Genomic DNA, 16554 nt, shown 5'->3' on the forward strand with positions numbered 1-16554 from the left:
GAGACGCAGTGTACGTCTCGGGGCTTAATTGTAATTGTAAATAAGGATTCAAATTAAAGACAAGAAGGACTAGATTAAAGTATTATTAAGGGGAGCTCAAAGTGTACGGAAACATGCCGTCACGTTTTCTGGGATTTATTGCATGATGCGTGAATGAGAGTGTGTAAGACAGTGGAGTATGGATCTACGAAGCTGTTAGCATCATCTTCACGACTATTTTGTATATCTAGGTGGTAAATTAATTATTGATTCACGAGTTCCACGAATGCAGTTTAGTATTTCGAGTTCCGAATATTAGAATAAAATTTCTGTAAAATGTATCATTGTTATTATTATTATCAGTTTAATATATTATTATTATCTAATGAGTTTCTTGCGATGTAGTGTTGAGATATTTCAGTAACTTTCCGATGTTCAGACATGACCGATTGTCAATGTGGCAAGTTCTTAGTTTCAGTTCATCATATTTATTACAGAGATGGCCACTCTATTATTCATGTTTATTTTGTGCCAAGTGCTTTATTTGTGACCAGCACGGTCATTTCTTCAGTTTTACGCGACTTTAGGACATGAGATATTATTTGTGTGATTTTGAGTGAGAGGACGCGTTCCTCATCTGAAAGGCCTGCATTTTCTGATTGTGTGACTTGCCTCGGGTAGACTCTTGAGCAGTGAGTGTAAAGTGTTGGACCCTGTGGTTTGGGTATTGCTGCTTTATTTTGGGAGACGTGGATCTACATTTTGATCATTCCACCGTGTGTTGGCGAGGGTGATAAGTTGGTCTGCCAAGGAGAGTTTTATTTGAGCGGCCTATACTTCGTGATTTTATTGTTCTGTCCATGTCTCTACGGTTGTGGCAGTCGACGGGAGTTTTATATCGCAATGTTTGTTCGGATTTCTTTTTATGATATAACCGCGCTGAGGAATATTTGTGTCATGTCATCTCTTCCAGGTTACAATGTTGAAATAGATGTTGAAAGGTAAAGCCTACTCTGTCATTTTTTTTATTGTCTTTATGTCCTGTAATTATTTTCAGGAATCTGTGTTGAATAGGAAGTGTTGCTTAACGTCTTATTATGTTTCCTTTCATTTTCGTTGTGGCTTTAAGTGGATGCGAGTTGCGTGAATGCCGCATGCTTTCCTTGGTGAATCCTGGAAAATATATCATGTTTTTGTTTCTTTGAATGTATATATTGCCTTTTATATGATTTTGATTTGTGTGGTTCCAATCCATATTGTTTGTTATGCTCATGAGATTGTTCATGGCTCAAGATGTATATATTGTGTGCGTAGGATGTTTTACCACTCAGCGTGTTATATATTGTACAGTTAGGTTATTTTGTCCCCCCTTTTGCGCATTAGATCACGTCTTTTCTTAAGGTTAGGGACCCCACTGCAATGTCAAGTGTGCAGAAATGGGGAACGTACTCATCTATAGTTAAAAGTGTCAACAAAAAGTAAAGCCAGGAGCGTGGTGCGTGCATGCAAGCCCATGTGTTAAAATTAATTTTTAAAAACTTAAAAATTTGATTTGATATGTTAAGTATGTGTGTCGGCATACTTGTGAATTTGTAAAATATTCTGATTCTCAAGATGGACTTTATCCAGCTGAAAAGGAAAACAATGATCTGAGTCATGTAAATCTGATTATTTGATACTTTGCTATTTTTAAATATTTATCTTGTTTATTTTAATAAAAAGATTTTCGTCCAAAACTGACGTCATGCTTCGCCTTGCTTTATTGGTAGTTTTAATTGACCTCACCGTGTCCAGATTTAGTTATATGTTCCCCATCAAGATCCAGGGTGTAGGGATTTTTAGGGCATTATTTTATTATATTTCGGACTGAGCTCACCTGGGATCGGCTGACTAGTCTGGGGCAAGTTACCTTGATGGTAGAAATGGGGACAGTATTGTCACGAAGAACAATACCGTTTGATAGCATGCCCAGGCATTTTGACTTTAAATAGCGTTGTGCACTGGTTGTGGCCCCATGTTCAAGCTGAAGAAAGACATTTGTGTACATCAGTGTACAGAGGTGGTTCCTGAAACAGCCCGCTAGCTTTTAAAGAATGGGATTGACCGTCTCATCACCCAACCCCCACCCCCACTGGTGGGGGTGAGGGGTACAATGTACCCACGGTATCCCTTGCCTGTCGTAAGAGGTGACTAAAAGTGACCTCAGGGGCTCTGAACTTTGAAACTAAGGTTGGCAAATATGGAGCCCTTAGCTGAGTTCTGGCATTGCTTCCACTTACTTGTATCAGGCTCCTCATTTTCATCTATCCTATCTGACCTCCTTTGGTCTAATCTTGTTCTTTTCTGACCCCGACACTATTAGGTTCCGAGGGCTGGGGAGTCTTTTTCATTTTCACACCCTTGTCTTTCTTTGGCCAATATCTTCATTTTTTGAAGTGTCGATCCCCTTCCATTTTTTCCTTCAATAAGGGTTAATAGAGGAGCTTCCATAGCTCAAGCGTCAGCCTCTCACCGCTGGGTTCCGTGGTTCAAATCGCGGTCACTCCATGTGAGATTTGTGCTGGACAAAGTGGAGGCGGGACAGGTTTCTCTCCAGGTACTCCGGTTTTCCCTGTCACTCCAGCAACACTCTCCATTATCATTTCATTTCATCTGTTGGTCATTAATCATTGCCCTAGAGGAGTGCGACAGACCTCGGCAGCCGGCACAATTCCTATCCTCGCCGCAAGATGGTGGCTTCATTCATTCCGGTCAATGACTGGAAAACAGGTTGTAGGTTTTCATCAAGAGTTAACAGAGGACGGTTTTGGACTTCAAAAAGGCCTCTCATTCCGTAGACAGGGAAACAATGATTCATATTCTGGAAGAAATGGGTCTGAATAGGAAGCCAAAAAAACTCATTAAACAGAGAGTGACTGGCACAAGTTCAGAGGGATCGTATCGGAATCTTTTGGAATACAAACAAGGGTCAGACAGCAAGATGGACTATCTCCCCTTCTATTCAATTGTGTTCTTGACAAAGTGATTAGAGAGTGGTGCCGCAAAATACAAGGAATAGATGGTATACGAATGGGATGCAAGAACAAAGGAACTGGAGTTGACTGTTTAGCCTTTACGGATGACACTGTGGTTCTGTCAGAGTCAATAGAAGAGGCACAGAACCAAATTGCCCAACTCCATGAAGAAGCAAGTAAGGCAGGCCTACGGATCTCCTTCAAGAAGACACAATACATGACCAACATCAAAACAGCACCCAGATGGATGACAGTTGAGAGAGGAAGTTTTCATTAAGTAGAGAAATTCAAATATTTGGGGGAGTGGATAGACCTCTCAGAAAGAAAGGCACTGTTATCGAGAATCAACAAGATGAACTTGGCATATAAACTAACTATGAACACTTACAACAAGAAGTATACCTCAATCAACGCAAAAATTTGACGCTACCAAACAGTAATCCGCCTGGAGCCTTTATATGCAGCTGAAAGTTTGAACCTGATAAAAATAGGATTGGTCACGAAGTTGGAACTAGTGGAGAGTAATAATAATGTTATTGGCTTTACGTTCCACTAACTACTTTTACGGTTTTTGGAGACGCTGAGGTCCCATAATTTAGTCCTGCAGTTCTTTTTACGTGCCTGTAAATCTACCAACATGAGGCTGACATATCTGAGCACCTTCAAATACCACCGGACTGAGCCAGGATCGAACCTGCCAAGTTGGGGTCAGAGGGCCAGTGTCTCAACTGTCTGAGCCACTCAGCCCAGCAACCAGTGGAGAGAAAGATTCTGAGGAAGATACTGGGACCCCAAAGAACAGAGATGGATCATACAGAAAGAAAGGAAACCAAGAATGATATCTCAAGATGGAAAAAATCTCAGATACCATCCGGAAAAGGAGAGCCATGTTCTTCGGACATATCTACAGAATAAACCCGGGAAGACTGACCAATCAGATAATAAGATTTTTTGAGATCAGGAAAACTACAGTGCGCTGGTACCAGGAGGTGAAGAGGGACCTGGAAGAAATGGGAATACAAGGAATGGAAATCAGCAAAAGGGATGCTTACAAGTTGAGGATCAAGGCCACAAAAGGGTTTCAAGAAAAAGTTAGATCCCGTACCCAAGCGCCATGGACAGAAGAAAGGAGATTGCAAAGGATGAAGGAGTATTGGACGAGCATTAAAGCCCAGAAACAGATGCTGAACTTGAATTCCATAGTCACCAAAATGAAGACAGTTGCCCTGTTGTACTTCCCCTTTAAAAATAATCACCACCATCATATATCATGACGCAGTGGGATAAATGTCTTAACAGTTCCAGTGATTAGTTTTTGAGGTACAACAATGTTCTACTATACCTTTTGGATGGTGGCACATTTCCATTTGACTATCCCTTTTATTTACTTGTTTTAATACATGTACCATTAATTATTAGCACTTGTCGCTCCCTCTCCCCATTTATATTCTTTTCTTGTTCTCCATGTGCCATGAGAAGACAAACTCCCTGTAGTTTCAAAGCAAGGATTATGGAGGAGTTCTGTTCATTCACAAGGACCAGTAGACTTGACTGGTGAAAGGCACATCAGTACATTCAGTAGGTTCCCAAATGACCTGAACAAACAGGTTCACCTTAATATCTGTTTCAAAATGAAGAGAACTCACCTGCAACTTTGTAAGGTGAACTAGCAACATGTTCACCAGAATATTTAACATGGATCTCCACGTTAAAGCAGGTTTGGTAGGTTTTATACCTCACAATAAAGCTTCCATCTTTACGGTCCAGAATATTTATCCATGTTCTACAGTTACCAACATCAGATTCTCCCACAATGTGTACAGTGAAACCATTTCCTGGTGAATCTTCAAGCCTATAAATAGAAAAGGAAAAAAAAATAGATGCCAACTATCACTACCCGTCAACAGCCTAACAACTATTCATAATAATAATAATAATAATAATAATAATAATAATAATAATAATAATAATAATAATAATAATAATATGCAGTTTTCAGCTGTTGGCCAGGTCTACAACTATTATACAAACCTGTTATGCCATTAACACGAGAGAAATCATAAAAGAATACTGAACTACCATGCTATTTATTTTCATCAGGATAACCACAGAATAGTGTGTCGTCATAACAAGAAAGAGAAAACATATGAACTCAAAACTCCATTGATAATAGAAGTGTATGTGAGAGAACTTTTAAAACTAGTGCTTCACAATGTCTTACAATTTACACTGTACAATAACCACAGACAAGTGTGCCAAAATGCTGTATCTGTTAAATGAATCCTGCATTCCAAGTGAATTATTGCGAGCATGGCAGCAGACAACTAATTCAACAAGAAGTAAAGACCAAGAAAAAGCTGGATGATTTGATAACATTTTTAAGGTCAGAAGTGGAAGGACAAGAGAGGATAAATTCTGCTGTGTTTGGTTTCGGTCCAGGTTGTGATGAAAAGAAAACAAATAAAAAGAAATATGTGACAGTCACCAATTTATCGGTCTCAATGCAGTCTTACTCAGAGTAGATAAATATCACACGAGATACATTCAATTCTTGATCAAAAAACCACTTTATTGTCACCAAGTCTATTCCTTAACAACACACAATTCCCACTCAGTTTGCTTAATGACTACATAATTATATACAATTATAAACAACACTGCAACACTATTAAAAAAAAAAAAAACAAAAAAAAACACTGAAGCAATTTGCAGTTGATTCTGACTAGTGCAGATTATTTACTGATTACACTGATTATTTACTTCACCATCACAAGGCAAGACTAACTCCTGGCCTCTCGACCGGCAGCTCGATATATATCCTTAGATGTCTAGAAATCTCTAACTTCTGGAAATGTTCTTGCAATACCCTGAATGGAACACATCTGAACATTCAAAGAACAATATATCGACTACAATACTCCCATGCAGATTAAACTTGAACCCATAATGAAGAAGTCTACATACACTGACTGACAGAGCACATGCAACACCAAGAAGGAGAGGTTAGAACTTTATGCCAATTGCAGGGTAGACTGACGTCACTGAGGTATGCTCATGATGTGAAATGCGCCGCTGTGCTGCGCACGTAGCGAACGATAAATGGGACACGGCGTTGGCGAATGGCCCACTTCGTACCGTGATTTCTCAGCCGACAGTCATTGTAGAACGTGTTGTCGTGTGCCACAGGACACGTGTATAGCTAAGAATGCCAGGCCGCCGTCAACGGAGACATTTCCAGCAGACAGACGACTTTACGAGGGGTATGGTGATCGGGCTGAGAAGGGCAGGTTGGTCGCTTCGTCAAATCGCAGCCGATACCCATAGGGATGTGTCCACGGTGCAGCGCCTGTGGCGAAGATGGTTGGCGCAGGGACATGTGGCACGTGCGAGGGGTCCAGGCGCAGCCCGAGTGACGTCAGCACGCGAGGATCGGCGCATCCGCCGCCAAGCGGTGGCAGCCCCGCACGCCACGTCAACCGCCATTCTTCAGCATGTGCAAGCCACCCTGGCTGTTCCAATATCGACCAGAACAATTTCCCGTCCCGTCGATTGGTTGAAGGAGGCCTGCACTCCCGGCGTCCGCTCAGAAGACTACCATTGACTCCACAGCATAGACGTGCACGCTTGGCATGGTGCCGGGCTAGAGCGACTTGGATGAGGGAATGGCGGAACATCGTGTTCTCCGATGAGTCACGCTTCTGTTCTGTCAGTGATAGTCACCGCAGACGAGTGTGGCGCCGGCGTGGAGAAAGGTCAAATCCGGCAGTAACTGTGGAGCGCCCTACCGCTAGACAACGCGGCATCATGGTTTGGGGCGCTATTGCGTATGATTCCAAGTCACCTCTAGTGCGTATTCAAGGCACGTTAAATGCCCACCGCTACGTGCAGCATGTGCTGCGGCCGGTGGCACTCCCGTACCTTCAGGGGCTGCTCAATGCTCTGTTTCAGCAGGATAATGCCCGCCCACACACTGCTCGCATCTCCCAACAGGCTCTACGAGGTGTACAGATGCTTCCGTGGCCAGCGTACTCTCCGGATCTCTCACCAATCGAACACGTGTGGGATCTCATTGGACGCCGTTTGCAAACTCTGCCCCAGCCTCGTACGGACGACCAACTGTGGCAAATGGTTGACAGAGAATGGAGAACCATCCCTCAGGACACCATCCGCACTCTTATTGACTCTGTACCTCGACGTGTTTCTGCGTGCATCGCCGCTCGCGGTGGTCCTACATCCTACTGAGTCGATGCCGTGCGCATTGTGTAACCTGCATATCGGTTTGAAATAAACATCAATTATTCGTCCGTGCCGTCTCTGTTTTTTCCTCAACTTTCATCCCTTTCGAACCACTCCTCCTTGGTGTTGCATTTTCACTGTCAGTCGGTGTAATTCCTAAAGCTTCCACATGTATCTGGATAATAAAACATCACAATAAGCCTCTAGAAACCTCCATATGTATCAGAATGATAGTGGAACGTACCCAATATATGAATATTACAGTGTATTCTATAGTTTTCAACTGAACAGATTTTGAGGCTATACGAATCTACAATACATATCTACAGGGAAATTATATGTTAGACGTACTTAGCATTTAATAAAAGATAATTAAAAGGTATTAAACATAATAATTGAAAGTTTCACAAGGGTTAGGTTAGGTTAGGTTAGGTTAGGTGTGAGATAGCATATATATATATATACAACAAAAATTACAGCTAAAAATGTAGCTGTTCCTCCAAATTGTGGAATGCCCCCCTATTTTAACCAACTTGTCCCTCATTCCTTTCTTCAACAGTTGGTCACCCTAAGTGCTCAGCATAAACACATCTAGAACACAATTTTTTTTCCAATCCGCTTTACATCACACCGACACCTATAGGTCTTATGGTGACGATGGGATAAGAAAGGGCTTGAAGTGGGAAGGAAGCAACCATTGGCTTAGTTAAGGTACTGACCCAGCATCTGCCTGGTGTGAAAATGGGAAACTATGGAAAACCATCTTCAGGGCTGCCGACAGTGGTTTTCAAACCCACTATCTCCCAAAGGAAACATGACCCAAACTGCAAAGCCACTTGCATGGTATCTTGAACATCTTGCTACTTTACTGCTAGGTGTTCTGTCTGCAGTGAAATTTTTGTTCACTCTTTTACAGTTCTTTTCACAAAATCTGGCTTTGGCATTCCTTTCTGATTTGGCATTATAGTGCCAACTGTTTTAGTCTGACAGCCCCACACAAGGTCATATTTTTCACTGGTTCACACAATCTGCCCACAACATTGAAGGAAGAGTTGTAAGGCCACATATTCCATATTGCACACATAACCACTTCTTGCTTCACATAGTTGAAAGATCTTGACTCCATACTTCTGTGGCTTTCCTCTCATGAACACATGAAAAAATATATGTTCCCAAAATGGACATAATACTTCATCAATTGTCAGGAGATTCATCAGGTGAGTAACAATTCAGAAAACTTGTTTTCAGGCAGTGTAACATTGGTCAGATTTTGAACAGATCATAACATGGATGGTCCCTTTGTTTCTGCTTATCATTGTCGTTCAAGTGCAACATTGTCAGACTCTCTCTTAACATTCCAATGATTTCACTTAGTTCTTAGAATTGGTGATGTGTTCAAGGAGTCCCAGAAAAAATGTTTAAGAATCAAACACATATGAATCACTACTGCAAAAAATACCTTTAGTTCACTCAATGTCACTGGTTTCCATTACACATACACTGATTTAGGTTTCAAAGGGCCTTATTACTTCTTTAAATATATTTGCTGTAGGGCATATCTGTTACATTCCACCTGCATAACAAGTAATACATTACTATCAAAAAAAGAAAATTACAAAATCTACAGATTAAGATTCTGCACAAATACAAATGTTTACTTGCACTCAGTCCCGGTATACCAGAAAAAAATGGGCCTGTTTACAGGAGCGATATTTTGTTTCCATTGTTTTCCTGTATCTCTCACCTCCCTTTGTCTTTTTTGTGACCTGTTATTCTGATGATTCATCATCCTGTGAGGTTTCAAAATCTTCATTTTCTTCTTCACAATCACTTTCATACAGATCAGAATCAAAATCGTTTACAAGTGCTATAATAATCTGTTCACTCACGCGTGGGCTGTATGCATGCGTTGGAGTTCCTTTACTTTTGCTAGACCTGAAGTCCACATCTCAATGTGCAGTATCAATTGACTATTTGAGAGATAGTTACAGACTGTTCACTCACAACAATTTCATTCTAAATCTGTAAAATCATATAATCTATCACTAGAACAAACAGAAAAATTTGAGCTTATCTGACTGGAGTGCACTAGGAGTACACATCTGCAATTAGGAAGCCCACATGGCTATGAAACGTCCCTAGGCTATACCACCAATCACTATCAAACTTTAACACCATCGATCGGTAGTAAAGGAAATCAACAACATGTTAAGGCAACAACTAATTTCATAACGTGAATAGCATTAGAATGACTTCATTTCAAAGTTCGTGGTAGTAGTATTACTACCATCGGGCGCATAGTATTCTTTTTAAATGTATTTGCTGTAGGGCATATCTGTTACTTTCCACCTGGATAACGTTCAATGCATTACTGTAACAAAAATAAACTGAAGACATATACACGTGAAGATTCTGCAGAAATACCAAGGTTATTAGCACTCAGTCCCCCTCTACAATTGTAGGGGGCTAACCCTGGTTACCCTCTTCAATTGAATATCCTCTTCGTGGTGAGGGGGACTAGTAGCTCCTTTCTTGCGATGCCGAATGGAGCCCCATTGGGTAACTGTTCGGTATACAAGGAGGAGGAAGCTAAAGCACAGCCCAACCCTAAGGTGTAATGCGACCCGTGCCGATGGGGTGCATGGCACATGGGAGATGTGTCTTGAACGGAGCCTTCGAGATACTTTGCGCCCTCTCGAAGTAAGTAGCCTTACCCAGGTATGCGGGGCTCTGCCTGGGCGGACATATATTTCCCTAGCTACTCGTGGGACTTGAATGAATACGGTAGCCATCCACAAACCGGAGAGCTCTTCTGGGGCCTCCGAGAGAAACACTAGTACAACAACAACCGAAGGGGACTCTTCGGAGATACCCTCGGATAGTTCATCTTCGACAGTTAGAGGGCTCACTCAAGAGGTGGGCAATCTACAGGTCCAGAAGAAGAAGAAGAAACAGAAGAGGAGATATAAGAAGGCCTTAAAGGCCCGGGAGCAGGTCAAAGAGGGCTTAACTCCGGGAGCTGAGGGGCCTTCTAATACCACGACAGTAACAACTGTGGGGGGATCCAATGGGCACAAGAGTCAGGACCCTGAAAAGGGCTCTGCTTCTAGGGCACAGAGGACCCCACCCACCAAGATGCCAGCGGGGAAACGACTTCTGTCGGGGCAACCCCAGAAGAAGACCTGCAGACCAGCAAAAAACCCAAGGTGGAATATGCCAGGATAGCTAAAGCTGGGATCAGGATGGCCATAATACCTGTAGGATATCCTGACCACCAGCTAACCAAGAAAAAGGTGGAAGCTGTGGAAGAGGCTATCATCAATCTGATAGACGAGCTTCCGGAGCAGGGGCCCATTAAGCCTCAGTTCCTGGACTGCTATCTGTCGAGAGGTGCGGCCGTCATTATAGCAGAGAACGACGAGACTGTAGCATGGCTCTCCAGTCTTGTTACAGGTATACAACTGTGGGAAGGAGCCAGGCTCACAATTGTGGGCATGGATAAACTTCTTTCCTACAAGAGAGTCATGGTCTGGATACCAGGACAACCAAAGGACAATAACGTCCTTTTGGGAAGAATGGCACGCCAGAACCATGGCTTAAATCCCACCAGTTGGAGGGTCTACGACCGCAAGGAGGAGAAGAGAGGTGTCCGACTTGTGGTCAGCATGGACTCCAGAGACGTGGAGAAAGTGGTGGGGAAGAAGATCTTCTGCGGGGTGCATGTGGCTACCTTCACCTTGGTGGAGGGCAAGCGTGACAAGCAGAGGACCAACCCCACCACAGACAATACTGAGACCAACAGGGGCGAAGAGCGGGAGCCCGGACAGGAACCTGGGCCAGCCAAGCCTCAAGACTCATCGCGGGAGACAGAGCAGCACGTTCCGGAGACCGCATAAGGTAAAGTATTGCATGAAGGTAAGAATGATTACTTTCATACAAGCAAATATACAACATTGCATAACGGCCTCTGGGGTACTTATTAGAAGTATCCAGAAGGGCAGGTTTTCGGTCGCCCTGATACAAGAACCCTGGCTTAGACAGGGGCATATCATGGGACTAAAATGTGCAGGTTTCACTTTATTCAGTGGAATAGCAGAGGAGAAGCCTAGAGCATGTATATTAGTTAAAGATCACAACGCCTGGGCTATACCAGGCTTCATTACTAGAGACCTGGTAGCAGTCCTAGTGAGATATGAAGAGGGCGGACAGCCAAAAGACTTGGTTGTCTGCTCTGCATATTTCCCAGGAGACTCTGAATCTCCACCCCCGCCGGAGGAGTTCAAGAGACTGGTGATATACTGTAGGAAACAAGGATTAAACCTCATAGTAGGATGTGACGCCAATGCTCATCACAGCATTTGGGGAAGTAAATATACAAACCGAAGGGGAGAGCACCTCATAGAATTTCTATGTACAACTGATCTTGAGATCATGAACATTGGTGATACCCCTACCTTCATTAATAATAGGAGTGAGGGGATCATAGATCTTACCCTAGGTTCCATGGGAATCATACAGGAATTTAAAGACTGGAAGGTTTCTTTGGAGCCTTCCTTGTCAGATCATAGACACATTGTGTTTTATATAGAGGGCTCCCTCGAGATCCCGTCTTATAGAAACCCTAGATGAACCGATTGGACGTCTTTTAGGGAAGACGTGAGGAGGGGACTGGAGGGAGGACCCTCAAATATAATTAAAAACAAAGAGGAGCTGGAGCTCAGTGTGAGTTTTCTCACATGGACCGGTTATCTCTTATGAATTAAACTGCCCTATTGTTAAGGCAAAAAGAGTAACAGGAAGCTTCAAGTGGAATAGTTATCTTGAACACCTGAGGAGAAATACACAAAGGCTCTGGAATAAATACAGGGAACTTCAGGATCAAGAAAGCCTAGATTCTTACAAAGAATCACAAAGAAGGTACAAGTCAGAAGTCAAAAAGGCTTCTAGGAAATCCTGGAGACAGTTTTGTGACTCCATTGAAAGTCAACATGAAGCGGCAAGGCTTCATAAAATTTTAACCTTGGATAGAAGGGCAAGGCTGGGCTCACTGGAGTCGCCTTCGGGTGGATACACATCCACAGAGAGGGAGGCCTTGAACTTACTGCTTGATGCCCACTTTCCAGGTTCGGTAGTCACGAATAGTGAGATAGACAATTAAAAATAGGAGAGGATTTCCACCAATCAATACTTATTTATTGCATATATTAAGCTACAGGACCGGTTTCGACCTCATATACAAGGTCATCTTCAGCTGAACCATACTTACATATTTATATAATGAAGCTTTGATTAAGATTGTGTTGTTAAAGGAATGCTATATGATGATGATGTACATTTAGTCACATACAAATGGGGCAAGTCTTAGTGTGAACTGGCGTATATGTCATTCTGTACAATATTGCTACTGTATGTCTAAAATATTATGTTGAAGGTCTTAAAATTTTAGTGTATAAAATATGTCTTTACTTAAACTAATATATATATGTACAAGATAAATACAGTATATAAAAGCACTTCATGCATGTGAACATTCGTTCTTGCTTGTTGGTCAATACATCGACTAACTTCCATATTTAAGTCTTATTTACAGTTGTACACTTCAGCTGTTATTCTTGGAGTTTGTAAGATTGCATGGGTAAAAGATTTTGTCTTCATGTGTATATGTGGGATAAAACACTTTCAGTTTTAAAAAAGTGCCAAATGGATGGATGAAATTCAACTAAAATATGTTCAGCTCTGCTGTGTGTGTTGCCTTTTTATTGGAACCAATTAATGTTGTCCTGTGGTGTCCGTAAATTTGGATGACATTGGGTTCAAAGTAGTGGCTCCTTTCCCATTTGTAGGTGAGCAATGATGTTATGTTTATCTGTGGAAGATAAGATTGAGTTATAAGTGATATCGTGTTGGAGGAATGTCTAAGGGTTATGTGTGTGAATTGGAATATGTACTTACTGTTGTTGATGTAGCTGAGTTGTGTTTGACGTCCGAGCTTGTAATGTACTACTTCGTGTTCTTCTTGGGCTCATACTAGCTGCTGTGAGGGGAAGGGAAGGAGGGGTAGGGAGAGTTGTTGTTGTGGGGGTAGAGGTGGAGCTGGGTGTGTTGTTTGGTGTTTTTCTGTTGCGTGTCGCATTCTGTTTATCGATTAACTTAAGGTAAGGGTTTTTTTTAGGGCGGGAATAACTGTATTGAAGATGATGTTAGTTTTTTCTGTGATTTCATTTATGTTGTAATTTGGATTGGTGTACTGATCTAGAGTGATGTAAAATTCTTCTGTTATGTTGAGCAGGGGGCCTTTGGGGTTTATGTTTAGGATTTGCATATCGTTATTGATGTTTGTAAAACTGTGTTTATAGTCTGCGACATGTTGTCCTATTGAGGAAAAATGATTGTGTTTCACCGCGTTTATGTGTTCGTTACATCGGGTTAGGAAGTTTCTACCGGTACGTCCAATATATTTAAAAACCCATATTGAAGTGGGAATTAATTCTTTGGATCTTACCACGTTCATGTTTACGTTTATTTTCCGGAACCAACTACAGAACACACATAGTGTCAACTTCATATGACAATAAACCTCACAGCATAATTTAACAGTTTTAGAAAACTAAAGTTATATATAAGCTGGACAAACCGCCATGGGTATACAACAACGGAATCATCATTTTAACGGATTTTAAAATGGAATGCAACATCATCTACCATATTTTATTTTATATACGTCCAATATAGCTTGTCTCGCAGTTATTACATTTGATACGGTATACCCCTGAGTGGTTGTATTTGTTGTTGCTGTTGATTGTCCTGACGTTGTGTAAGATGTTGGTACTATTGTGTGTGGTTCTGAATGCTATTCTTAGGTTATGTTTTTTAAAATGTTAGTTATGGGGTATATGTGTACATTATTGAAAGTGAATAGTGCATAACCTAAGAATAGCATTCAGAACTACACACAATAGTACCAACATCATACACAACGTCAGGACAATCAACAGCAACAACAAACACAACCACTCAGGGGTATACCGTATCAAATGTAATAACTGCGAGACAAGCTATATCGGACGTACCGGTAGAAACTTCCTAACCCGATATAACGAACACATAAACGCAGTGAAACACAATCATTTTTCCTCAATAGGACAACATGTCGCAGACTATAAACACAGTTTTACAAACATCAATAACGATATGCAAATCCTAAACATAAACCCCAAAGGCCCCCTGCTCAACATAACAGAAGAATTTTACATCACTCTAGATCAGTACACCAATCCAAATTACAACATAAATGAAATCACAGAAAAAACTAACATCATCTTCAATACAGTTATCCCCGCCCTAAAAAACCCTTACCTTAAGTTAATCGATAAACAGAACGCGACACGCAACAGAAAAACACCAAACAACACACCCAGCTCCACCTCTACCCCCACAACAACAACTCTCCCTACCCCTCCTTCCCTTCCCCTCACAGCAGCTAGTATGAGCCCAAGAAGAACACAAAGTAGTACATTACAAGCTCGCACGTCAAACACAACTCAGCTACACCAACAACAGTAAGTACATATTCCAATTCACACACATAACCCTTAGACATTCCTCCAACATGATATCACTTATAACTCAATCTTATCTTCCACAGATAAACATAACATCATTGCACAGCTACAAATGGAAAAGGAGCCACTACTTTGAACCCAATGTCATCCAAATTTACGGACGCCACAGGACAACATTAATTGGTTCCAATAAAAAGGCAACACACACAGCAGAGCTGAACATATTTTAGCTGAATTTCATCCATCCATTTGGCACTTTTTTAAAACTGAAAGTGTTTTATCCCACATATACACATGAAGACAAAATCTTTTACCCATGCAATCTTACAAACTCCAAGAATAACAGCTGAAGTGTACAACTGTAAATAAGACTTAAATACGGAAGTTAGTCGATGTATTGACCAACAAGCAAGAACGAATGTTCACATGCATGAAGTGCTTTTATATACTGTATTTATCTTGTACATATATATATATTAGTTTAAGTAAAGACATATTTTATACACTAAAATTTTAAGACCTTCAACATAATATTTTAGACATACAGTAGCAATATTGTACAGAATGACATATACGCCAGTTCACACTAAGACTTGCCCCATTTGTATGTGACTAAATGTACATCATCATCATATAGCATTCCTTTAACAACACAATCTTAATCAAAGCTTCATTATATAAATATGTAAGTATGGTTCAGCTGAAGATGACCTTGTATATGAGGTCGAAACCGGTCCTGTAGCTTAATATATGCAATAAATAAGTATTGATTGGTGGAAATCCTCTCCTATTTTTAATTGTGCAATTCGTCAATACGGAAATGAAGATTATAAATTACGATAGTAAGATAGAATCGAGCGGATCCTTCAGACCCGATAAAAGTGGCTGGAAGGAAGCCGCAGAGTTTGTTACTCCAAGAAGGGTTAAGTGGGCATTAAAATCCTTTGCCCCTTACAAAAGCCCAGGGGTGAATGGGATCTTCCTGGCACTTCTTCAGGAAGCGGGGTGGGTCCTTATACCATACCTGGTCAGAATCTTTAGAGACTGTCTCACTATGGGCTACATGTACTCCTTGTGGCGTCAGGCGAAGGTGGTGTATATACCTAAACCCATTAGTCTAACATCTTTTCTACTTAAGACCTTGGAAAGACGGGTGGATAGACATATCAGGAAGAAAGTACGAGGGCTATTTTTTTTCAAGGTCCGATTGGTCACGAAATGAAACAGCAGTACAAATTTGACACTTTTCTATTAGTAACACTTATTGATACATCACAGCTATTTTTCAATATAGTCGCCTCACAGATTGAGACATTTGTTGTAGCGTGGTACCAACTTGTCAATGCCCTCTTGACAGAACGTCGCCGCCTGCACCTGTAACCATCTTTGTACGCCGGTCTGCAGCGCCTCGTCAGTGTCAAAACGCTGTCCTCCTAGCCAGCGTTTCATGTGAGCAAAGAGGTGAAAATCTGATGGAGCCAGGTCCGGACTGTATGCTGGGTGATCGAAAACGTCCCACTGGAAACGCTGCAGGAGGTTTGTGGTGGCAGCTGCAGTGTGCGGCCGAGCATTGTCATGGAGGAGGACAATGCCTGATGACAACATCCCTCTCCGCTTATTCTGAACTGCCCGTCGTAGACATCGAATAGTCGCACAGTATGCGGCTGCAGTGATGGTGGAACCACGTTCCATGAATTCCACCAACAGAACTCCTTTCCGGTCCCAGAACACAGTAGCCATACACTTTCTGTTGGAGAATGTTC

The 16554-nt window shown here is 41.7% G+C and overlaps 1 protein-coding gene across 1 annotated transcript in view; it reads right to left on the reverse strand.

Moving 5' to 3' along the window:
- The window catches only part of LOC136871935 (protein O-glucosyltransferase 2), a 172703-nt gene that overhangs the window by 115254 nt on the left and 40895 nt on the right, over positions 1–16554 (reverse strand). The window contains exon 2 of the mRNA XM_067145675.2: positions 4640–4845. Coding sequence (XP_067001776.2) covers positions 4640–4845 — 206 coding nt within the window. The remainder of the gene's footprint in view (positions 1–4639; positions 4846–16554) is intronic.

This window comes from Anabrus simplex, chromosome 4 (assembly GCF_040414725.1).
Source record: "Anabrus simplex isolate iqAnaSimp1 chromosome 4, ASM4041472v1, whole genome shotgun sequence".
Classification (NCBI taxonomy): domain Eukaryota; kingdom Metazoa; phylum Arthropoda; class Insecta; order Orthoptera; family Tettigoniidae; genus Anabrus; species Anabrus simplex.